Below are 24,996 nucleotides of genomic sequence, written 5' to 3' on the forward strand. Positions count from 1 at the left end.
AGAATGACTAAAATTAACAAGTCAGGAAACAGACAGGTGTTGGCAAGGATGCAAAGAAAGGGAAACCCTCCTACACTGTTGGTGGGAATGCAAGCTGGCACAGCCACTCTGGACACCATATGGAGGTTCCACAAAAAGATAAAAACAGAGCTACCCTAACAACAGAGCAATTGCACTACTGGGTATTTACCCTAAAGATATAAATGTAGTGACCCAAAGAAGCACATGCATCCCAATGTTTATATACCAGCAATGTCTAGAACAGCCGAACTGTGGGAAAAAGCCCATATGCCCATCAACAGATCAATGGGTAAAGAAGATGTGACATATATATACAATGGACTACTTCTCAGCCATCCAAATAAATAAATAAATAAATAAATAAACCTTGCCATTTGCAACAATGTAAATGGAACTGTAGGGTATTGTGCTAAGCGAAAAACCAATCAGAGAAAGACCTCACTCATGTATAACTTAAAAGGAGCATAAGAAAAGAGAGGAAAAGATGAAAACAAAAGAAATCAAAGAGTGAGACAAACCATAAGAGATTCTTTTTTTTTTTTTAAGATTTTATTTATTCATTTGACAGAGAACACAAGTAGGCAGAGAGGCAGGCAGAGAGAGAGAGAAGCAGGCTCTGCACTGAGCAGAGCCCAATGCGGGGCTCGATCCCAGGACCCTGAGATCATGACCTGGGCCGAAGGCAGAGGCTTTAACCCGCTGAGCCACCCAGGCGCCCCCATAAGAGATTCTTAATCATAGGAAACAAACTGAAGGTTGCTGGGGAGGAGGGGGGAGAGGGGGATTGGATCACTGGGTGATGGGCATTAAGGAGGGCACATGATGTAAAGAACACTTGGTACTACTTATGAGTGATGTATCACTGACCTCTACCTCAGAAACCAGTAACACATTATATGTTAGTTAACTGAATCTAAATTTTAAAAAACTTGCCCCCCTAAAAAAATAATAAATAAGGCTTCACTGCACTAACATCCAAGGCAAATGCTACTTTAAAATCCCATCAAAGCAAAATCCCATCAGTAAAGTAAAACATTTAAAAATTTCAACACTTCAGAGAATTTTCTTAAATATCCAGTAATACTAACTGTCCCCACTCTTGGAGGCTTTTAAAAAATTAAGAGCAAGAGGCACCTTGGTGACTCAGTTGGTTAAGCAGCTGCCTTCGGCTCAGGTCATGATCCCAGGATTCTGGGATCAAGCCCCATGCTGGACTCCCTGCTCCCCACACATCCCCTGTGTTACCTCTCTTCCCCAGATAATAAAATCTTTAAAAAAAATTAAGAGCATTATAACCATAAAAGGAATTTTTTAATTGAAAAATAATCCCTAATCCTACCACTCCAATAGTTTACTTCATTTTTAAATACACCCTTTGGATTTTCACATAAGCCAATTATTGTGATTATAGCCACAGTTCAGCAATTAAGCTGGTTTCTTCCATATTAATCCCACATCAGCCATTCTGCGTACTTTAGACAATAATCAAAATTACCATTTCAACAAGTAGCATAGTATTTGTGCTGATATGCCTTGGTTATATCTGAATATGAGCACTGTCATGACATAAACATATAACTTCTATGAATTATTATATATTGCCCTATTAATTTCTAAGAGAACATTACCAGTATTACTTGTAACTCACAATGTACCAGTTACACTACAATACAATCCAGCACTGGAAGTCAGTGTTTTCTACTTCTGCTTTTTGATAAATGTGCAATAATTAATTTTAAACTGCATTTTGTCCCATTATATCTGTTGCTGGGTGGTTTTTAATTAAACTGCAGGCAGGATTCCTAGCAAAAGGTTTCCAAAAAAAAAAAAAAAAAAAAAAGTTTCAAAGAAATACCAGAGGAGAAAATTCCTAAACTGTGAATTTTGAAAATTTTTCTGAATATCTCTGTGGAGCTTGATTACCACAGAAAGTTCAAATAAAACAAGTCATGATAAATTTCCTTAAGCTGAATTACTCGCTAATCGTTAACCTGGTGGTCTTTATCATAGCATTCCCTCACTGCCTCTTCCATATGCTCTGCCTCTTCCTTTAAACTCCAGTTCAAATGTGATCTCAGTGGAACACTGCCTAAATTCCCACAGTTATTTTTTTTTGAAAACCTTTTCTGTTCTTCTGTGTATACTATTTGCTTACTTTTTTCCAAAGATTATTGTCTGTCACACACTGCAAATTACTTGGAAGGAGGGCAGGGACTACCTGAATTCTTTTTCTTTCCCTAGACTAAACATAAATACATGTCAGATTTTTAATAGTCAAAGCAGATACTCTAGAATAATCTAACACAGGCAAGTAGCTATGTCTAAATAAACCATAGCAAGAGAGCACTGTGGACTTTGATCTAAGGCTCAATCAACATTTACTGTTGGCTGTGTATCAGTTCATGTAATAACAATGGCTCAAAATGTGATACCTAACTAATCCAAAATTAGTAATAAGCCCTATAAATTGATAAATGAAAGATCCTTTTTATCATAAATATATGAAATTCATTTTTTAAATATTTAAAAAATTTTAAAGATTTTATTTATTTATTTGACAGACAGAGATCACAGTAGGCAGAGAGGCAGGCAGAGAGGGCAGGGTGGGGGGAAGCAGCTCCCTGCTGAACAGAAAGCACTATGCAGGGCTCCATCCCAGGACCCTGGGAGCATGACCTGAGCCGAAAGCAGAGGCTTTAACCCACTGAGCCGCCCTGGCACCCCAAAATTCATTTTTTAAAGGAGAAAAGCTAAATATATAAAGCACATTATCCTATTATTTACATCCCTAACCTCTTCTTGGAGCTCTAGAATTACCATTCATTCAATTGCTTACTTGATATTTCTTTAAAAAATACTTCACTGTACATACTCAAAAATAATAAAACATTCCTTTAGAAATCATTTATAATTTACCTATTTTATTAATATGCCCTTCCATCAATTAGTTCCTTCTGTATTTTGTTTTACAGTAATTAGCAAAACTGTATGAACATTTAACTATCCCATGGGAATATATTACCTGAAATAAATTTAATTGCAAAATAAATAGCCAGTATTAACTACTCAGTGTCAACTAACTATATCCTTACTGTCATCTTTTTTTCCTTCCTTTCTCAAACTCTATTCTGCTTTTTTTCCAAAATTGTGAGTCAACTCAGTGCATCATTCATTTCAAGTCAATTATAAGAGAACTTAATTAGTATTGCTATTTGGTCTCAGCATTTTTTTTTAATGAAAGGTGTATATGCCTGTATTAGTATCATATACTCTAAACAAGTAGATCTAACAAAGTATAGGAAAAGGCTACTTGTAGTAGACTTTTTAAAGCAGTTTAGGCTCACAGCAAAATTGAGGGGAAGATTCAGAGTTTTCCCAAATTCCCCCTATCCAACACTAGCATCACCTCCTCCATTATCAACACCAGAGTAGTGCATTTGTTGCAACTGAAGCACACACACTGACACCCAAAGTTCATAGTTTACATCAGGGTACACACTTAGCGGTATACATTCTATGGGTCTGAACAAATTTATGACAGGTATCCACTATAAAGTATCATACAGACATTTTCACTGCCCTAAAAATCCTGTTTCACCTATTCTCCTATTCACCTCCTTCCCCACTAACCCTTAGCAATTACTGATCTTTTTAGTGTCTCCACAGTTTTATCTTTTTCGGAATATCATATAATTTAATGCAAACAAGTTTAAGACATGGTATCAAATACCTAAGTGAGCCTTACCTAAATTTCACTGTTCTTGATCAAATACTGTTAATTATTCGGGCATCTGGGTGGCTCAGTCAGTTAAGCACCCAACTCTTGAGGTTATGATCTCAGGGTTGAGATGGGAGTCCTGTGTGGGGCTCCACGCTCAGCAGCAAGTCTGCTTGAGATTCTGTCTTTCCGGCTCCCTCTCCACTGTCCCTTCCCCATCTCGCGCTCTCTCTCCCCCTAAAATAAACCTTTAAAAATTTTTTCAAAAAATACTATAATTATTCTTTGTACTTAAGATTATTTAAAATCAATTATGCAAAGCTTTCCTTTTAAAACAGAAATTCTATAGTAAGCTTAATAACAATTATTTAATTATATAAAATAATCAGAAGTCAATAAATGGGAGAAAGTCTGCATTTATTTTCTTCTTGAGTCTTTTCACTTCAATCCTACAAATTTTCATAATGTGTTTTTTTTTATGTGATTAACAAAGGCCTTACTATTTTCCTTTATATTTTATGAGCTTTTCTCAAGTAAAAAGATACTCATTAGTATCTTTAGGATATACTTTTCCTAGCCATGTGACCTTCAGCAAATTACTTAAAATCTTTGTACCTTATTTTTCTCATCTATTAAAAATAGGATCTTAATATTACCTATACCCTGGGATTATTGTGAGTTGAATTTATTAATACACAACAGGTAAGTTTTGGAGCACCTGGCTGGCTCAGTTGTGTAGCATGCAACTCTTGATATCAGGGTTATGAGTTCAAGCCCCACACTGAGCACAGTTTACTTAATAAGAAAATATTAAAAAACATATATAGAAGGGGCGCCTGGGTGGCTCAGTGGGTTAAGCCTCTGCCTTCGGGTCAGGTCAGGATCTCAGGGTCCTGGGATCGAGCCCCGAATCAGGGTCTCTGCTCAGCGGGGAGCCTGCTTCCCCCCACCCCGTCTCTCTGCCTGCCTCTCTGCCTACTTGTGGTCTCTCTCTCTGTCAAATAAATAAATAAAATCTTTAAAAATATATATATATATAGAAATGCCTGGGTGGCTCAGTCGGTTGAGTGTCTGACTCTTGGTTTTGGTTCAGGTCACGATCTCAGGATTGTGAGATGGAGCTCTGCTTCAGGCTCCATGCTCAGTAGGGAATCTACTCCGGATTCTCTCTCCCTCTCCCTTTGCCCCTCCCCTCCAATTTCTCTCTCTAAAATAAATCTTTAAAAACAAATACACACATACACACACACAAAGGGGTATTTAGAAGAGTGTCCAGTTCATATTTAGTGCTGAATAAATATTAGCCTCCATCACTTTAATATATTATTTCTCTAATAAGAATTGTAAACATACCTATTACTACTTTTTTAGTATCAATTAAAAATAAAATCTTGACTTTTTCAATTTTTTAATAAACGTATGCACCTTTTTTTTTTTTTAAAAGATTTTACTTATTTATTTGAGAGAGGTGGGGTGGGGGGAACATGCGTGCGCGAGCATAAGCCAGGGAGAAAGGCAGCCGGATAGGGAGAAGCAGACTTCCCGCTGAGCAGGAAGCTCAATGCCAGACTTGATCCCAGGACCCTGGGATCATGACCTGAGCTGGAGGCAACCACATAACTAACTGAGCCACCCAGGAACCCCAGCTTTCTTTTCTTAAGATTTATTTATTTGAGAGACAGCAAGCACATGAGTTCAGGGGAGGAGCAGACGGAGAAAGTCTTCAAGCAGACTCCCCGGAGTGTGAAGCCCAATGCAGGGCTAGATCCCATGACTTAATTAGATTATTACCTTAGCTGAAACCAAAAGTCAGACGCTTAACCAACTGAGCAATCCAGGTGCTCCTAAAATCTTGACTTTTTAACATAAAATGGTTTCTCAGAAGAAGTTAAAATAAAAACCAAATCAAGGGACAACTCATGGGTAGTAATTACCCAAAATCATTTAGTTAAGAAAGATTCCGAAATCTCATCTATGTTCAGAGGTAAAGAGCTTCAAGACTGGTTAGTTTTGTCTGTCACAAACAAGAAGGGGGGTTTAGTGATGGCAATAATTACTTGCTATGTCACACCTATATGCTGCTAAGGTTCACCTTAAGGAATACTACAGAATATGTTATAATAAACAGTACATAATAGCAAAAAAGTCTATGAATTTTAAAGTTCAGAAAATATGCTTCTACAAGCACAATAAAGGATGCCCAGGTGGCTCAGTGGGGTTTAAACGTCTGCCTTTGGCTCATGTCATGATCCCAGGGTCCTGGGATGGAGCCCCATATCAGACTTCCTGCTCAGTGGAGTCTGCTTCTCCCTCTCTCCATGCTTGTGCTTGCACACACACTCTCCCTCACTCAAACAAATAAAATCTTTAAATAAATAATAAAAGCATAATAAAGTCAACTGATTAGTAATATCCTAGTAATATCTATAATTTGCCTAAGTACTTTAATACCTTAATGTCCAAGTTATTGTAAGATCTGCCTAAGTCAAATAAAATGTGAAAAGTCTTTAGGAAAAAAAAATTATAATAATTATAAAAGCTAACATTTACATAGTGTTTAACATATGCCAGGCCTTGTTCTAAACTTTTTACATATATTAACAACGTTAATCCTTACAACAGCCCTAGAAGTAGGTACTATTATTATTCTCATTTTTTAGATAAGGAAACTGAGGCACAAAATATTTAAGGGCTATACCCAAATTCACATAGCCTATAAATCTGAAGCAGTCTGGTTCCACTGTGTGTCCTTTGTGATGAAGATATAATGCCATATATAGAATTTCACAAGGCTTTAGATTCCATAACATTCCACAATCACTCAAAGAGAAAAAACCTGCCAGTTTCCATCATGAGACTACAGAGTAAACAGAAGGGAGAAATCTGAATGCGAAACTCTGACCAACAAATAGTAACACTGGATAGTTCATTCAACTGAAAGCTGAAATTCGGTGTGTTAAAGACAGTTTAGGAATATCAACGTCAAATCCATGGAAGTATGGGTTTTACAAAGGCAGTTAAGACTGCTACACCAGTAAAGGTGGTATCACCCTTAAGCAACTTTCTTCTTACATCTTTTGGACACTGACTCTTAAAAACTAGTATTCTTCTTCCTGCTTTAGTTACCAAGAAGCTAATATGGCCCTTCTCTAACAACCTTATGGAATATACTTCTTGTATCTGAATCTAACTCCAGCTTTTCCTTTGGCCTAATTTCACCTAATCTCTTTTAATCCTGTTATATATATGTATCTCAAACTCTGACCAACAAATAGTAACACTGGATAGTTCAAACATCTGCCTACCACTAAGGTCATGATCCCAGGGTCCTGGGATTGAACCCCATGTGGGGCTCCCTGCTCAGCTGAGGAGTCTGCTGCTCCCTCCCCCTCTGTCTCTGCTCATGTGCTCGCTCTCTCTCTCCCTGTCATTCTCTCTGTCTCAAATATGTAAAATATTTTTTTTTAAAAAGGCTTAAGATTTATAAATGTATCTGATATACACAAAACTGAAGACCACAAAAAATTGTGACACAAAAGAAAAAATAACTATCTATTAATCGGAGTTCTTCAATACATTCTAAACTACACTCACATAAGGGAAGAGACTCTTATCTCATCAAAAACTGGGGTTTGGGGGCACCTGGGTGGCTCAGTGGGTTAAAGCCTCTGCCTTTGGCTCAAGTCATGATCCCAGGGTCCTGGGATTGAGGCCCGCATTGGGCTCTCTGCTCATTGGGGAGCCTGCTTCCTCCCCTCTCTCTCTGCCTGCCTCTGCCTACTTGTGATGGGTCTGTCAAATAAATAAAATCTTAAAAAAAAAAAAATAGGTAAATACTGGGCCATTTCATTTTCATCAGTTAATGAAGCAACTCTTAAAATATGGTCCAGGCTCTCTCTAATAAATAAACATATTTAAAAAAAAGAAGAAAGAAAGAAAGAAAAGAGAAGCGGGGGGGTCTGGGGCCTTGGTGGCTTAGTCCTTAAGCAACTGCCTTCGGCTCAGGTCCTGATCCCAGGGCCCCGGGATGGACCCCTCCATCAGGCTCCCTGCTCTGTGGGGAGTCTGCTTCTCTCTCCCTAACCCTCTGCCCCTCCCCCTGCTCATGCTCACACTTGCTCTCTTTCTCAAGTAAATAAATAAAATTTAAAAAGTATATATGAGCCAGGAACCCAAGAGATTCACTTTGTTTAACTCAAAACCTTCAGGTTTATGAAGTTAAAACTACTTTCTTAAGATATTATTTACCTTTTTCACTCTAATTCTCTCATGAGTAAATGCTGTAGTTTTCAAGAAGCTACATGAAGTGGTGTAATAACGTTATCACCCTGACAGCTAACAATGTGTGCTTGTACTTCTCTTGTAACTCAAAAAAAGTTGTTTTCATTTCTAACATGGTAAATACTGATAGATAAAACTCACAGAAACTCTTTCGGTCTTCAATAACCTTTAAGAGTTATAAAGGGATCTTAAGAAAAAAATATTTAAGAATTTTTGCAGTTTTCAAATTAAGCTCATACACTAATTTTTAAGAGCAGAAAAAGAACTGTAAAAGACAATTTTGAACAAATGATCTAGCATATTCAAGAAATTATTCTTATAGGAAATATAATGTACTGAATTAAAGTTTAATAAAAAGACATAACACACTAAATTAAATAACAAGTTTAAAAAATAACAGTGTTAAGAGAATTTAAAGAATCTTAGTAAGCAGAAACTGAAAATACGAGCAACTGGCTTACAAAAGTTAGCAATAAGAAATGTGTAATTCTTTAGTCTAAGTACTACTTTAAAAAATTAAGGGGACCACTTCACAGCAGTCAGAATGGCTAAAATTAACAAGTCATGGAAACAACAATTGTTGGAAAGGATGTGGAGAGACTGGTACTTTCTCACAGTGCTGGTGGAAATGCAAACTGGTGCAGCTACTCTGGAAAACAATGTAAGATACTTCAAAAAGGTAAAAATAGAGCTACCCTATGACCCAGAAATTGCACTACTGGGTATTTACCCCACAGGTAAAATGTAGGTGATCTGAGGAGGAATCTGCACCCCAATGTTTATAGTAGCAATGTCCACAATAGCCAAACTTTGGAAAGAGCCCCAATGTCCATCGACAGATGAAAGGATAAAGAAGATGTGGTACACACACACACACACACACACACACACACACACACACACAGGAATATTACTCAGCCATTAAAAAAGCAGAGGGGGCGCCCAGGTGGCTCAGTCGGTTAAGCTACTGCTTTTCGCGAGGGTCATGATCCCGGGTTCCTGGGATCAAGCCCCACATCAGGATCCTTGCTCAGTGGAAGCCTGCTTCTCCCTCCCTCTCTCTGCCTGCTGCTCCCCCTATTGTGCGCTCACACATGTGCGTGCTCTCTGTCAAATAAATAATTAAATAATTTTTTAAAAAATGAAATCTTGCCATCTGCAAAGACATGGATGGAACTAGAGGATATTAGGCTAAGCAGAATAAGTCAATCAGAACAAAATAATTTTATGATCTCACTCATTTGTGGAATTAAGAAACAAAGAGAGGAACATAGGGGAAGGGAGCAAAAAATAAAACAAGATGAAACCAAAGAGGGAGACAAACCATAAGAGACATCTTAATTACAGGAAACAAACTGAGGGTGGCTGGAGAGGAGGGAGTAGGAAACAGGGTTACTGGGTGATAGGCATTAAGGAAGGCATTACAATGTAATGAGCACTGGGTGTTATATACAACTGATGAATCACTGAACTCTACCTCTGAAATTAATAATATACCATATGTTAATTAATGGAATTAAAATTTTAAAAAACAAAATAAAGTAAAATAAATAACTGATTAAGGGGAAGCCTTGACACTCTGCAGACTAATCCAAAACCACATCTCACAGTCTTTTTTTTTTTTTTGCAATCAACGATGAACAGTAAACAGGATTTTTTTCTTCAACAAAAATAAACAGAACCCTAACTAAACAAAGTTTCTAAGATAACCAAATAGTTGCTTAAAGAAAGAAAAGGCAGTTTTAAAAAATAATTTCTTTAGCATACTTAACACACATACTTAAGAAAAAGAAAAATTATTTAGAAAAAGAAATGTACCTGAAAATGGCAGGGTTGCAGACATGCTTTGGATCCAATGCTTCTCCCTGTATAAATTCATAGCATAGTCCATTATTGAAGGTACAGTAGAGTTGTGGTGCACAGCCATGAGCCTGCAACACTCGGAAACTCTTCACTTCCTCATCTCGATCAACTAACAACTCAGTCTTATTGCCATAAATTCGCACCAGGACTACATCCTCCATTGTATTACTCACATAACAGCCAATAAGTTTATTTGTGATTCCATCTGTGAAAAGCTGCCAAAAAAAAAAAGAAAGAAAGAAAGAAAAGGAAAGAAAAAATGAGGGAAAAAGCAATTATTTAATGAATGAAACAGCAGATAAGTTAAAATAATTAATTACTAATTTAAAGTATCTACTTTTTAACATAAAAAACTTTTAAATACAATTTTATCTAACATGTCTATAATTTTAATTCTAGATATAAAGATAAAGGAATGCTGTAATTCCTATAACATTATATCTTTCTTGATCCAAAATTGTTAATTATTCAATCTCCAGTGCTTCCACACAATGTTTTGATACCTACTATATCTCCAAGTATGCTTGTACTGCAATCATTGCAAATGTGTACATATACACACACACACAATTTCTCCTATGTCTAATAAATTCGAAAGTCTCTGAAGACAGAGACACTGCTCTCCTCCAGCATGGCATATAACATATAAAAGATATTTAATAATGTTTACAAGTGTAATATACAAATATAAATCTACCATAAGTTACATATTGTGGTAAATCTCCAACTTCTAAAATTTAATTTTAAATGTTAATTTTAAGAGTTACTTAATACAACATGCATTAGAAATTGTTTTTAAGCATTCAGGTTCTAATTCAAACTTGAATGCTATGGCTAAAAATGCGCAACCCTAATTAGAGGAAGTGAGAGGTTAAGTAGAGATTTCTACATTATTTTCTAAAAGGGACTTTTGGGACTTTTCAAGAGCTAAAGTCAAAAATTTCAAGTTCTTTTTTTTATCTGAGCACAAATGGTACCTTTAAAAAGCAAACAGATGATCAGCAGTATTAGTTCAAATCCACTAAAAAATTGAAACTTTCATTTTCCTCTGATACTAAAATTAATTTTTCTATTTGCTCAATTATAATCTAAAGCTTTTGGAGGCTCTCGGGTAGAATGAAGGGACAAGAGATAAAAGTGTAACCAAGAGTTAACAACATTTTTTTCCCAAGAAAACTGGCAAAAAGCAAAAGGAAAAAGGGCCAAATGAATACATATTTACCTAATGCCTGAGAAAGAATATAAATGTTTCTCTTTCAAAAAGACTATTGTAATGATAAATGACACCGGAAAGGGCTTTACATCTTCAGATGAAAATTTTAAAGGTATTTCTTAAGGTAATACTAGTTATTAGTTTTTATATAAATTTTTTTATTGTATACAAGACTTGACTATTATCCTTACCCAATGTAGGTTAATTGTATGAGCTAATGCAAAGAGACTTATTTTAAATATTTACTTTTTCGGGTATGCAGAGAGATACAAGTATCCCTTTCAACCTAGATTTCACAAAAATAGTATATAGCATTGACAAGAAGCATATTCACTTAAATTAAATGTTAATCAATTTATTAAAAACTGTGTTGAAAAGCATGTTGTTTATTACAAAGCTGTATCAATTTACACAAGTTATTCTGTAACTTTTTCAGATGTCATGTACAGATAAAATATTTCAATTTACTGTAACAAAGATTGAGAAACTAATCCTAATATTCTCTATTGTACAACAGTCACATACTTCCAGTGAAATGACAGTCACAATAAATTCTTTAGAGTAAAAAACAAATACATGAACACTAAAACTTCGCATCTATAAAAATATTTTATGTATAAATAAGAGATAAAAACTCCTGCAAAGATATTCAACAAAACTTTAGGAAAATTAAATCTTGTTTTTTTTTTTGTTTTCTTGTTTCTCTAATTTAAACTTTTTTTTTTTGGCTTATGTATGTTTTCTCACTTTCTTTTTCCTGCAACAAAGCCCAAAAGGGAGGAACTGACCAGGCCTACACAGTATGGCCTTGTGGTTCTGCTGAACATAAATAATTTTACACAACACCAACATCAGATGAGGCCACTCTGACCACAATGGACCAAGACAAAAACAAAGCCACTTTGTAATCATGTCTGAACACAGACAAAATTTAAAAATTTTTCAAGACACAAAAATGACTAAATATCCCCCTATTGGGGTTAATATGAATGACTGCTGTTCCTTTTCCAGCCACAGCTTTGGCCCTGCTTCATTCCTTCAGTTTTCTAGGTAAGATTAAGATATCGGTCACAGACTCGGCCCACTTCCTGACAGCTCCCAATCCAGAGGAAAGCCTGCTTCCTTGAACATTCTCCCAAATCAGCAAACCCAAATTCTACATTAAGTCCCTTCTAACACCTACTTACTAAGAGCCCTACCATTCTGAGTGATACACATTCTCTCTTAAACCCAACTTGTTCACCTATCAGTGTGTTCCTGATGGTCCGTCACTGGCTTTAGAGATGTATGGATAAATGATTTTTGCCCTTGGATGGTTCCCACCTCATATATACACCTATAAGAAATTCAGTGTGCTGAACCTTCTGAAACATACAACAAAATACACTCGGTACTTATTAGATACATACAGTGTACTAGATATATACTAAAAATATAAAGTTTAGGGGAGCCTGGGTGACTGAGTCGATTAAGCATCTGCCTTTAGCTCAGGTCATGATCTCAGGGTCCTGGGATAGAGCCCCAAGTTGGGTTCTCTGCTCAGTGGAGCATCTGCTACTCCTGCTGTCCTCCCCCACTTTCCCCTGCTCGTGCTCTCTCTCTCTCAAATAAATAAAATCTTAAGGAAAAAAAATGTAAAATTTCATCTCAATGGAGGTGGGACAAAACTAACACAAATTTCACAGAGCTCCTTTTCTCAAGGATTATCCTATACTGTTTATCATGTATTTAGGATAGTACTAGCTCAGAGGAGGAGCTACAAAGCAAGACAGGAGTCTGAATTCTAGCTGTGTTATCTATAAGCTGAGTAACCCTGGGCAAGTCACTTACCCCCTATGTGCTTCATTCTTACATATAATATTAACATACTGGAATCTATTTCACAGCATTATTTGGATTAATGAATTAATTAATATACATAAAAGCATTTAGAGCAGTGACTGGCACACACTAAGATCTTAACATGTATGTAGAGAACTACATTTTTCACATTTTAACAAAAAACAGCAAAATAATTCACAATAAAAGAATGAATTAAGATAAAACCTATGTTACAGATTTATAGATTAGCCCTAGGCTCTTAAGCTACACTGGTCCCACATAGCATACCTTAAAAGCAAGACCCAAGAGTCTCAAACTATTCCCAAATAACTGCAAAAACTATTCAGTGCCTAAGAAGGTAAAAATTCACAATGTCTGACATTCAATTAAAGATTACCAGGCATATAAAAAAGGAAGAAAAATATAATCCATAATGAGGGGGAAAATCAATTAACTGAAACCAACCAGAACTGATGTTAGGATCAGCAGATGCTACGATCAGCAGACATTAAAACAAGTATGCTCTGCATTCTATAACAAAAACTTATGCAGAAACACTGAATATAAAAAGACAAAAGTCAAGCTTCTCAAGAAGTCTAAGGAGAAAAATACACTAGATGTATTTATTTTTTTTTTCACTAGATGTATTTAACAGTAAGTTAGATACTGCCCCCCAAAAAAGCAAACTTGGAAAGAGAGCAATAGAAACTATCCAAAACAAAACACAGGCGGAAAATTAGCTAAATGAGAGAATAAGTGAGCATGAGTGAATAAGCAAAGTATCCATGAGCAGAGAGAATCTGTATCCCCTAGAAGAGGAAAAAAGAAACAATATTTTTTTAAATGGCCAAAATTTACCCAAATTTGATGAAAAACTATAAGCTCAAAGATCCTAGAAACTCAAATAAGCCTGAACCCAAGAAATATAAAGAAAATGATACCAACACACCTCACAATGAAATTGTTTAAAACCAAAGATGAATCATCTAATGGTGACAGTACCTATTCATCTTACTTTCCATCTACTCAGGCAAATTTCAGAGAGCCATCCTTGAACCCTCTCCCTCCATCCCCCACATAAATAGGTAATTCTTGAAACCTAGATGTAATTCTTAAAACCTCTGTTTCTGGGGTGCCTGGGTGGCTCTCCCTGCTCAGCGGGGAGTCTGCTTCTCCTTCTCTCTCTACCTCTGTGCACATGCACACGCGCTCTCTCTCTCTCAAACAGATAAAATTAAAAAAAAAAAAAAAAAAAACTTCTGTTTTTTGGGATGGCTGGGTTAAGAGTCTGCCTTTGCCTCAGGTCATGATCTCAGTATCGGGTTCCCTGCTCAGTGAGGAGTCTGCTTCCTCTCTGCCCTTTCCCCCTACTTGTGCACACACCTCTCCCTCTCTTCCTCACTCTCTCTCTCAAATAAATTTTTAACAAAATAAATAAATAAATAAATAAAAATACGAACATGATAAATCGGAATCTTCAAATGGCCCCACCCTGCTCCGAGGATAATTTCAAGCTCCTTAGGGCACGCAAGTTCCTTGATACCTCTGCCCTCAAGTTATCTAGCAATCTACCCCACAATTTCACTCTTCTTTATTCTTCACTTCACCGTCTAACCTCTTCTAAAGTTCTAACATGAGGAGCATTTGGGTGACTCAGTTAAGTGTCTGCCTTCAGCTCAGGTCATGATTTCCTACACTGGGCTCCCTGATCAGTGGGGAGACTGCTTCTCCCTCTCCCTGCTCCCCCCACTCATCTCTCTCTCACTCTCTCTCTCTCCCTTTCTCAGAATCTTAAAAAAATAAAACAAAACAAAATAAAATAAAATTCCAACACAAAAGAGGCACCTGGGTAACTCAGGTGGTTAAGCATCTTACTCTTGATTTTGGCTTAGGTCATAATCTCGGGGTTCTACTATAAGCTCCTCTGAGATTTGGAACAAATTGAAAGAAGGAAAAATGAAAGTTAAAAACAAGAATATTTGACAAATAGGTCAAACAAAAAAAAATGATTATTTTGTGAGAAAACTCTGTAAGTAGTTACACTAAATGTGAAAGAACTAAATCCAATTAAAACACTACGTGTGAAAAATATATATTTATATATGCTTCTTTTACAAAAGACATGCAAAAGAAAGTTGATGTAGTTATACCATATTAAACAAAATAGATCTTAGCAATATGTTCTGAGAGATAAAGGGACATTTTATAATAATGAAAGAACGAATCATTAAGAAGATGTAGCAATTCTAGATGTGTATCCATCCAATAACACAGCTTCAAATATATTTAGTAAAACTGACAAATTATTTCATAACTGCTTGAATCTTCTTTTTAAAAAGATTTTATTTATTTATTTGACAGACAGAGATCACAAGTAGGCAGAGAAAGGGGGGGGGGAGCAGGCTCCCTGATGAGCAGAAAGCCCGATGTGGGGCTTGATCCCAGAACCTTGGGATCACGACCTGAGCCGAAGGCAGAGGCTTTAACCCACTGAGCCACCCAGGCGCCCCATAACTGTTTGAATCTTGGGCACAGTTCTCAAGAGCTGATTTTTTAAAAACAGGAAAAAAATCATTATGTACACAAGTGATCTCAACAAAAGAATTAAAAATCTAACTTACCTGACATACACAGAATGATGTATCCAACTATACACATACTTTTCAAGCCTACACTAAATATTACCAAAATTGACTACAGGCTTGATTATAAACAAGCCTCAACAAACATCAAAGATTAAATCATTCAGAGTACTTTCTCAAACTACAAGAGAATATGTACTGGACATCAATAACACAAACTGCACATAAACTTATACACCCCAAATAGATTAAGATAGTAAATTTTATGTTGTTTTTCACCACGGTAAAGAAAAAGACTTTAAAATTCTCCCACTCATTTGAAATGAAGCCATAATGGATGTAAGCAATCTATGGAATGAAGGAGAAAAAGATAATTAGAAAACATTCTGAACTGAATGATAATAAAGACATTTCAAAACTTGTGGGTACCTGAAGGGTCACGTAAAAGAAAATATAAAAATAAAAAAGGCAGAAAATTAGTGATCTAAGCTTCCAGCTCAAGATACTAGAAAAAGAACAGGCAATTAATCTTAAAAAAGATAAAAGAAAAAGTTAGAAAGAAAACAAAGGGGAAAATTATCAATAAAACAGAAAAACTCAACAATCAAAAATTGTTCTTTTTAAAGATGATGTTGATTACTTCTGAGCAAAACTATCAAGGAAAAAAAAAAAGACCACAAACTATCAGTAAGATACCAAAACATGCCAAGGGCATTACAAGAAAATTATAAAGACCACTCTTCTCACGAACATAGTTGCAAAATCTTAATCAAAATATTATTTACAGGGGCACCGGGCTGGCTCAGTCTGAAGTGCATGAGACTCTTGATCTCCAAGGTGGTGAGTTCAAGCCCCAAGGCAGGTGTAGAGATTACTTAAATAAAAACTTAAAAATATATATTAATAACTAATACAATATTTTAAAAAAGAACATCAGAACCAAATAGGACTTACTCTATGAAAGCAAAGGTTTTTAACATTCTAATTTTTTTTAAAAAATCTATGTTATTCTGCTGAATAACGAAAAGTGGAGGCAAATCATGCAACCCTCATTAGATGCAAAAGAAGCACATGATAAAACTCAATGCTCATCTATGATGAAAACATTTGCAAACTAAGAATAAAATGAAAACTCAGAATCCCTAGCTGGCTCAGTCCATAGAGCATGGGACTCTTGATCTGGGGGTTCTGAGTTCGAGCCCTACACTGGGTACAAAGGTCACTTAAAAATGCATACATACCTAAGTTAAAAGAGGCAACTTCCTTAATCTGACAGAGTAGCCAAAGAAAACCTACACACATCATACCTCATAATAAATTATTCTAAGTGTTCTCCCTGAGACTGGGAACCAGATAAAGTTGCCCACTATCACCTTGTATTTCAACACTGTGCTGGACATCCTGGCCAGTGCAGTAAGGCAAAAATAATAATAATAATAATAATAATAATAGAATAGGAATAGGAAAGGGAAAAACAAAACTGTCATTATTTGCAGAGAGAAAAAATGCAAAAAGCATACATATTAAACATTAACTAATGTCTGAAAAATTCAATACAGGGGCGCCTGGGTGGCTCAGTGGGTTAAAGCTTCTGCCTTTGGCTTGGGTCATGATTCCAGGGTCCTGGGATCAAGTCCCACATCAGGCTCTCCGCTTGGCAGGGAGCCTGCTTCCTCCTCGCTCTCTCTGCCTGCCTCTCTGCCTACTTGTGATCTGTCTGTCAAATAAAAAAATAAAATTTTTAAAAAAAGAAAAATTCAATACAGAACAATCAACTGAATTTCTATATACCGACAATCCATTTTTTTAAAAATTAACCTTTTATAATATCAAAAAAACATCAAATTCCTGGGCAGGAGATCAAATGAAACATGCAATATCACGACACTGAAAACTTCAAAAGTCTGAGGGTGCCTGGCTGGCTCAGCCTATAAGACATGCAACTCTTGATCTTGAGGACATGAGTTCGAGTCCCACAATGGGAATAGAGTTTACTTTAAGAAAAAGTTTGAGAGAAATAAAAGGACTAAATAAATGGAATATACTTTGTTTATAGATTTTAAGACAATATTATTAATGATTTTACTTCTCAAATATCTATAGATTCCACAAAGTATCAAACTGTCATCCAGTTTCTTTTGTGAAAACTGAAAAGCTAAGTGTGCAATTTATATGGCAATTTAAAAAGTCAAGAACAGGGGTGCCTGGGTGGCTCAGTCCGTTAAAGTCTCTGCCTTCAGCTCAGGTCATGATCCCAGGGTACTGGGATTGAACCCCACATCGAGCTCTCTGCTCTCTGCTTGGCAGGGAGCCTGTTTCCCTTCCTCTCTCCCCGCCTGCCTCTTTGCCTACTTGTGATCTCTGTCTGTCAAATTAATAAATAAAATCTTTAAAAAAAAAAAAGTCAAGAACAGTCACAGCAATTTTAAAGAACAAAATCAGAATCCTATACCAAGGACTATGGTAATTATATCACATACCAATACCCATAGCATTTCATCAGGTTCTGTGCTTAATGATGTATGCTTTTTATTATCACTTATCAACAAACAGATTTTTATTAGAAAGCATTAATGTAATATTCAGATCAGGAAGAACATACTTTCATAGTAATCTTCTCATAGTATTCTCAGAGAAAATTCCCCAAAGCTTTATGGTTTTTAAAGCTAAAAAGAATTATACAGGTCCTCTGGCACTTCTCTAACTTCTACCTTAGTATTTTTTTCCATTTTTTTTTAAAAGATTTTATTTATTTTTGCGAGAGAGAGAATGAGAGAGAGAGAGAGAATTCACATGAGTCAGAGGAGGGGCAGAGGGAGAGGCCAGCTCCCCACTGAGTGGGGAACCTGACTGGATCCCAGGATCCTGGGATCTGACCAAGCCAAAAGCAGACACTTAACCAGCTGAATCATCCACCTTAGTAATTTAGAGAGGAGATACAGATATGAATATATACAGATGGTTCCCAACTTACAATGGATGGTCTAATTTACAATTTTCCAACTTTACAATGCTGTAAAAGCAATATACATTCAGTAGAAACCATACTTTGAATCTGAATTTAGGGCTGGCAACATGCAATATGATCCTCTCCCATGATGATGGGCAGCAGTAGCTGCAACTCTCAATCAACATGATCAAGAGAGTAAACAACTGATACACTTACAGCCATTCTGTACCCATACAACCATTCTATTTTTCACTTACAGTATTCAATAAATTACATAGAATTTTCAACCCTATTATAAAATAGTCTTTGTATTAGATGATTTTGCCCAACTGTAGGCAAGTATCACTGTTTGGGCACATTTAAGATAGGCTAGGTAGGCTAGGCTAGGGAAACCCTGGTGGCTCAGTGGGTTAAGCCTCTACCTTCGGCTCAGGTCATGGTCTCAGGGTCCTGGGATCCAGCCCTACATCGGGCTTTCTGCTCAGCACGGAGCCTGCTTCCCCCTCTCCCTGTGCCTGCCTCTCCACTTACTTGTGATCTCTGTCAAATAAATAAATAAAATCTTAAAAAAAAAAAAAAAAAAAAAAAGATAAGCCAGGCTATACTAACGATGTGCAATAGGTCATGTGTGTAAAATGCATTTTTGATTTAGGATATTTTTTACTTACACTGGTATTAGGACGTAACTACAACCTAAGCCAAAGGATATGAAATGAAATTAAATTTCTCAGCCTAATGCATGTATTCTCAACACAGATCACCACCAAAGGAGCAAAAAAAAAAAAATCTTAGGTATTAAAATAGTTTGTGGATCACCAAAACTCAACCCTGACAAAATCCTATTCTTTGGTACATAATTTCTGCTAGGTAGAAAAAAAAATTTTTTAATTAATTTAAACTTTCTGTTTAGAGAGTAATTATTAAAAGGGTTGAGAAACAATGGCCTAGAACATAGACATATTCAATAAATGTTTGCTTATGCAGAGACTGATTGTAAAATACCTTGGAAATGATCAATTTATGGAATGAGAACACTATGGCCTAGATAAGTTCCCTTATTTTTTTTTTAAGATTTTATTTATTTATTCAACAGACAGAGATCACAAGTAGGCAGAGAGGCAGGCAGAGAGAGAGGTGGAAGCAGGCGCCCTGCTGAGCAGAGAGCCCGATGTCAGGGCTCAATCTCAGCTCCATCTCAGGACCCTGGGATCATAACCTGAGCTGAAGGCAGAGGCATTAACCCACTGAGCCACCCAGGTGCCCCAGTAAGTTCCCTTATTTATCCAAAGTTATACAATAACAGAACAGGTTAAAAAGCTGGTATCGTGACTCTTAATCTGCTTCAAGGATATCAATCAAGTTCACTACCATGATCCTAGACTCACTGTAATATTGCTAAAACATTATTTGGGGAAAATATAAAGAAGCGATTAGAGGATGATAAATTCCTGATGCCAGCTGTTTGCCAAATCACCCACAGTATTAAACAGTAGGCATGCTGCCATCTGTTACAGGAGATAAAAGTAAATGAAACCTAGCAATGACAGACCTAACCCCAGGAGTTTAGTCACTGAATCCACAGTAAGATGCAAAATGAGAAATTGGCTAAATACACAATTCCCTGGCTATTGTTAGCACAGTACCTAGACAGAAAACTAAAGACATGGGGTGCCTGGGTGGCTCAGTGGGTTAAGCCTCTGCCTTCAGCTCAGATCATGATCCCAGGGTCCTGGGATCAAGTCCCGCATCGAGCTCTCTGCTCTGCAGGGAGCATGCTTCTGCCTCTCTCTCTCTGCCTGCCTTTCTGCCTACTTGTGATCTCTGTCTATTAAATAAATAAATAAAATATTTTTAAAAAAAGAAAACTAAAGGCACTTTTACGGTGGATTGTGACGTTACACAGACCCAGATTCCAACTGGTCCAATGCAACATCAAGATGCTAACCTCAAAACCAACACAAAAGAGAAAAATCATGCTGAATAGTAGAATTTAGAGCTGCTTACCAAAATGATTCAGGTGGCAAGGAGACAAAATCAGGAAACTACTGAAACCACGGCATATAGTGTAAAAGTCTCATTCAGTGGCTCAAGTTAGCTCCCTAAAAAAACTGTATTACTATGGCCCATAAAGATTGTTAAGTAAGAAGGAGTCTATGGTTTGAAGACCCTGGCATGTTTGCATTAATGCAGGACCCACACCTCACTAATGATCGTTCTTAATGGCAGTGACTAACCCAAACAAGAATGCTAGTCCGGTACAATGAATCAAAGTGGCTAGAAAGTTTGTTTATCCTGAGAAGAGGAACAGTCCTGTCCTTCACATGCAAAGTGGAATAGTCCAGATAAAGTAGATGATATGTTAAACATGCAGGCCATACTAGAAACTTGCCTTATTAGGTTTATTCCTAGGTATCTTATGGTTTTGGGTGCAATTGTAAATGGGATTGACTCCTTAATTTCTCTTCCTTCTGTCTTGTTGTTGGTGTAGAGAAATGCAACTGATTTCTGTGCATTGATTTTATATCCTGACACTTTACTGAATTCCTGAACAAGTTCTAGCAGATTTGGAGTGTAGTCTTTTGGGTTTTCCACATATAGTATCATATCATCTGCGAAGAGTGATAGTTTGACTTCTTCTTTGCCGATCTGGATGCCTTTAATTTCCTTTTGTTGTCTGATTGCTGAGGACTAGACTTGCTTTATAGTGACCAAGATATTCAACCACTTAATATGTCCCACCCCAAGTCTTGGTGAATGAATACTGTGATAAAGTTTGCTCCTACTACATGGGTCCCCCATATACCTTTACTGTTACCAACACAAGAAACTATTCAGGATATTGGATCAGATTTGCGGTCTCAAGCTCTCTGTCATGGGTCTTAGGAATTAATACCAAGAAAATTAGAATGCCTCACTAGCAAATGGAAAAGATAAGGGAACTGGCAAATCTACTTGCCCCAACAGAATGTCAGTTTTCCGTGGTATCAAAAAAGCAGATAAATAAAGCAGATATCGATGAGGATGAAGCAAAAGTTTTTAATCAAACATTATCAGAGACTTGGTGGACTGACAGGAGCTGCTACTAGTCTCCCAGCATTGTAGGGCCCCTAACAAATTCACTCTATTTACTCTAGTTTGGGAGACCTCAAAAAACCAGAACACGAAGAAAATACAAAGATGATAATAAGAGTGTGCCATCAATGTGGGGCACACTCTTATTCAAGATCTTAATCAAGATGAAAAAAGACTATGAAGGTAGGATCCTGACCCTCAGTAGCCAGGGATCCAAGACCAATGCACATATGTGGGTAAAATGGCCTAGAGTTGGAGAGAAGAAATCTTTTTGAGATTCCTTAATATGGAAGCCGAGTGCATTGAATCTAACACCTACATAGAGATTCTAAAAGGACCAACAATTAAAACTAGAGATATGGGGATGCTACTGTTGATGGGAACCTTTGGATGCAAATTAAGTGTTGAACAGATATTATGTGAGGTAGTTTTGTCTCCTCTGCCAGAATGTATTACTAAATAGATTATTTTTATACAAATGTTTCCGTTATTTACTATTGTAAAACAGATGACACATAAATTCACCCTTCAGTCTGGACTTATTGACCATATCAATTAGAAACTTACAGAATTGCCCAAACCTACCATGGATGCTATTTACAGCAATATAGAATACCTGGTGGGCAAAAAGAGTTGATAGCTTTAATGATACCTTAGAAGCTAAATAAATATCAATAAACTTGAAGATCATCTTAAGACCCCCAAAACATTAATCCACTCCTTTCAGTATGTGGCACTGTCCTGCAACTACAAACCCTGAGATGATAAAAATTTTAAACTCTACTGAGCCACTATGAAACTTCTTTAGTCCTAAGGATGATTTAAGATACCAAGGAGGGAACCTGTTTTGACATGTATTTATGGCCTAGAATTTAAATGAATAAACTCTCAGGCCACGTAAATAATAAAGATAACGTACAATTAAGATAATGATTACTAAACAAACCATAAAGCCTAGAAAGGTAAAAATTAATACATATCAGTTAGAAGAAACCACCGGATTCCATCATCTTCCAAAACAACAAAATTAAAAAGAATCTAATAAACAATACCATTTTCGTGTCTCCCTTTGGCAAAAATTTTTTAATTTGGTTATCAGGGATTGGATAAGGTATAAGGAAAAAGATACTCTCCAACACTGTGTTAAGGAGTATAAATTAACACACCTTTCATGACAATTAGCAATATTAAAGTGAGAAACAGCCTGATATTTATGTGTCAACTTGGATTGGCTATTAATACCCAGTTACTCAAACACTAATTTAGATGCAGCTGTTAAAGTATTTTGTAGATGCACTTAACATCCACTATTAGTTACATGGGTGGGCCTCATCCAATCACTTTAAGGAATGTAAAGGTAAAACAAGTTTTAAGTGTCCCTGAAGAAATTCTGCCTTAAGGGGGCCTGGGTGGCTCAGTGGGTTAAGCCTCTGCCTTCTGCCCAGGTCATGATCTCAAGGTCCTGGGATGAGCCCCGCATCAGCCTCTCTGCTCAGCAGGGAGCCTGCTTCCTCCTCTCTCTCTGCCTGCCTCTCTGCCTACTTGTGATCTCTGTTAAACAAATAAACAAAATCTTTAAAAAAAAAAAAAAAAGTAAAGAAAGAAAGAAATTCTTTGTAGCCTTAAGACTACAACCATCAGGGTGCCTGTGTGGTTCAGACAATTAAGCATCTGACTCTTGGTTTTGGCTCAGGTAACAGTCTCATGGGTGGTGGGGCTGAGCCCCACATCAGGCTCTGCACTGGACCTCCATGCCCAGCAGGGAGTCTGCTTGAAGATTCTCTCCCTCTGACCCTCCCCTGACTTAAGTTCCCCCCCTTCCTCCCCACCCCATCCCACCCCACCGCACCCCCCTCACCCCTGCGCACGTGCGCACACACACAGGCTTCCCCTCTCTCTCAAATAAATAAATCTTAAAAAAAAAAAAAAAAAGACTACAGAATCAACTTCTAAGTTTCTAGCCTATTACCCTACACTACAATTCAGACTTAATCAGCCTCTACAACTGGTATAAGCCAATTCTTTGAAATAAAGCCCAGATACAACAACCATAACTGGCAGCTTTCACCCTTTTAATTCCACTAATAAGGTTTAAGGGTGCCTAGAAGGTTCCATCAGAGGAGCATGTGACTCTTGATCTTAGGAATGTGATTTCCAGTCCCATATTGGGTATAGAAATTACTTTAAATAAATAAACTTAAAAAAGAAGAATTTACTCTGAGGACACATTTAGAAAAGCTTTCCAAAATATACATATAAAAGCAGTTTATACAATACTGTTTTTAATCTGCAAAAAATAAAGACAATTCAGTTGTTTTGAAAATATGGGTGGGGGCACCTGGGTGGCTCAGCGGTTAAGCCTCTGCCTTCAGCTCAGGTTATGATCCCAGGGTCCTGGAATCAAGCCCTGCATCAGGCTCTCTGCTCAGCAGGGAGCCTGTTTCCCCCACTTCTCTCTCTGCCTGCCTCTCTGCCTACCTGTGATTTCTCTCTGTCAAATAAATAAATAAAAATCTTAAAAAAAAAAAAAATATATGGGTGGCTCAGTCAGTTGAGCCTCTAACTCTCAGTTTCCACTCAGGTCATGATCTCAGGATCATGAGATCGAGCCCCACATCAGGCTCCATGCCCAGAAGAGAGTCTGCTTGAGATTCTCCCTCTCCCTCAGCCCCTCCCCTGACTTGAGCAAGCATGCGTGCAATGTGTGCACAGGCTCTCTCTTTCAAATAAATAAACCCTTAAAAAAATATATGGGCGGGGCTAGCATCTATCTTCGGCTCAGGTCATGATCTCAGGGTCCTTGGATGGAGTCCCGCACCAGGATCCCTGATCAGCCGGGAGTCCGCTTCCTCTCTCTCTCTGCCCCTCCTCCTCACTTATGCTCACTCTCTCTCAAATAAATAAATAAAATCTTTTAAAAAAATATATACATGGGGCAGACTACATATACTGACAAAAGAGAATGTCTAAGATACATTATTTTAAAACGCAAAATACAGAATAACTTTGTTGTGTATACAAAAGGAATATAATTATATTTACTGATATTTATTAACACATGTAGGTATGTGCTGTAATAAATCTCTATCTGCTAATTTTTTAGAAATTCAAAAACTGTTCACCAAATTGCTGTGAGGAGAATGAGTGACTTGGAAGTTGAAAAGAGTTAAACTTTTTACTTTTCATCTTACAGCCTTGTATATGTTTTAAATATTCTGTTCAAAAGAACATATATTATTTATGGGTTTTTTAAGTGTTTTTTAAATAAAGTCAACAGGTTTAGATAGGCTATGAACCGTTCTAATTTTCGACTTAATACTCTCCAGAATTTTTTAAATTTTAATAATTAATTCACATGATGTTTAACATAACCAAATACTATGTTTACAGCTATCAAACACTAAAGTCAGTAACACACCAACACAGGAAAGTGAAAGAAAGGCAGCATGAAAAAAAGGAATACAAAACTGTACAT

At 36.8% G+C, this 24,996-nt stretch overlaps 1 protein-coding gene across 2 annotated transcripts in view; it reads right to left on the reverse strand.

Moving 5' to 3' along the window:
• The window catches only part of ETNK1 (ethanolamine kinase 1), a 64,762-nt gene that overhangs the window by 35,246 nt on the left and 4,520 nt on the right, over positions 1–24,996 (reverse strand). For both annotated transcript variants that reach the window (XM_059402808.1, XM_059402807.1), the window contains exon 2: positions 9,839–10,098. In XM_059402808.1, coding sequence (XP_059258791.1) covers positions 9,839–10,098 — 260 coding nt within the window. The remainder of the gene's footprint in view (positions 1–9,838; positions 10,099–24,996) is intronic.

This window comes from Mustela nigripes, chromosome 6, assembly GCF_022355385.1.
Source record: "Mustela nigripes isolate SB6536 chromosome 6, MUSNIG.SB6536, whole genome shotgun sequence".
NCBI lineage: Eukaryota > Metazoa > Chordata > Mammalia > Carnivora > Mustelidae > Mustela > Mustela nigripes.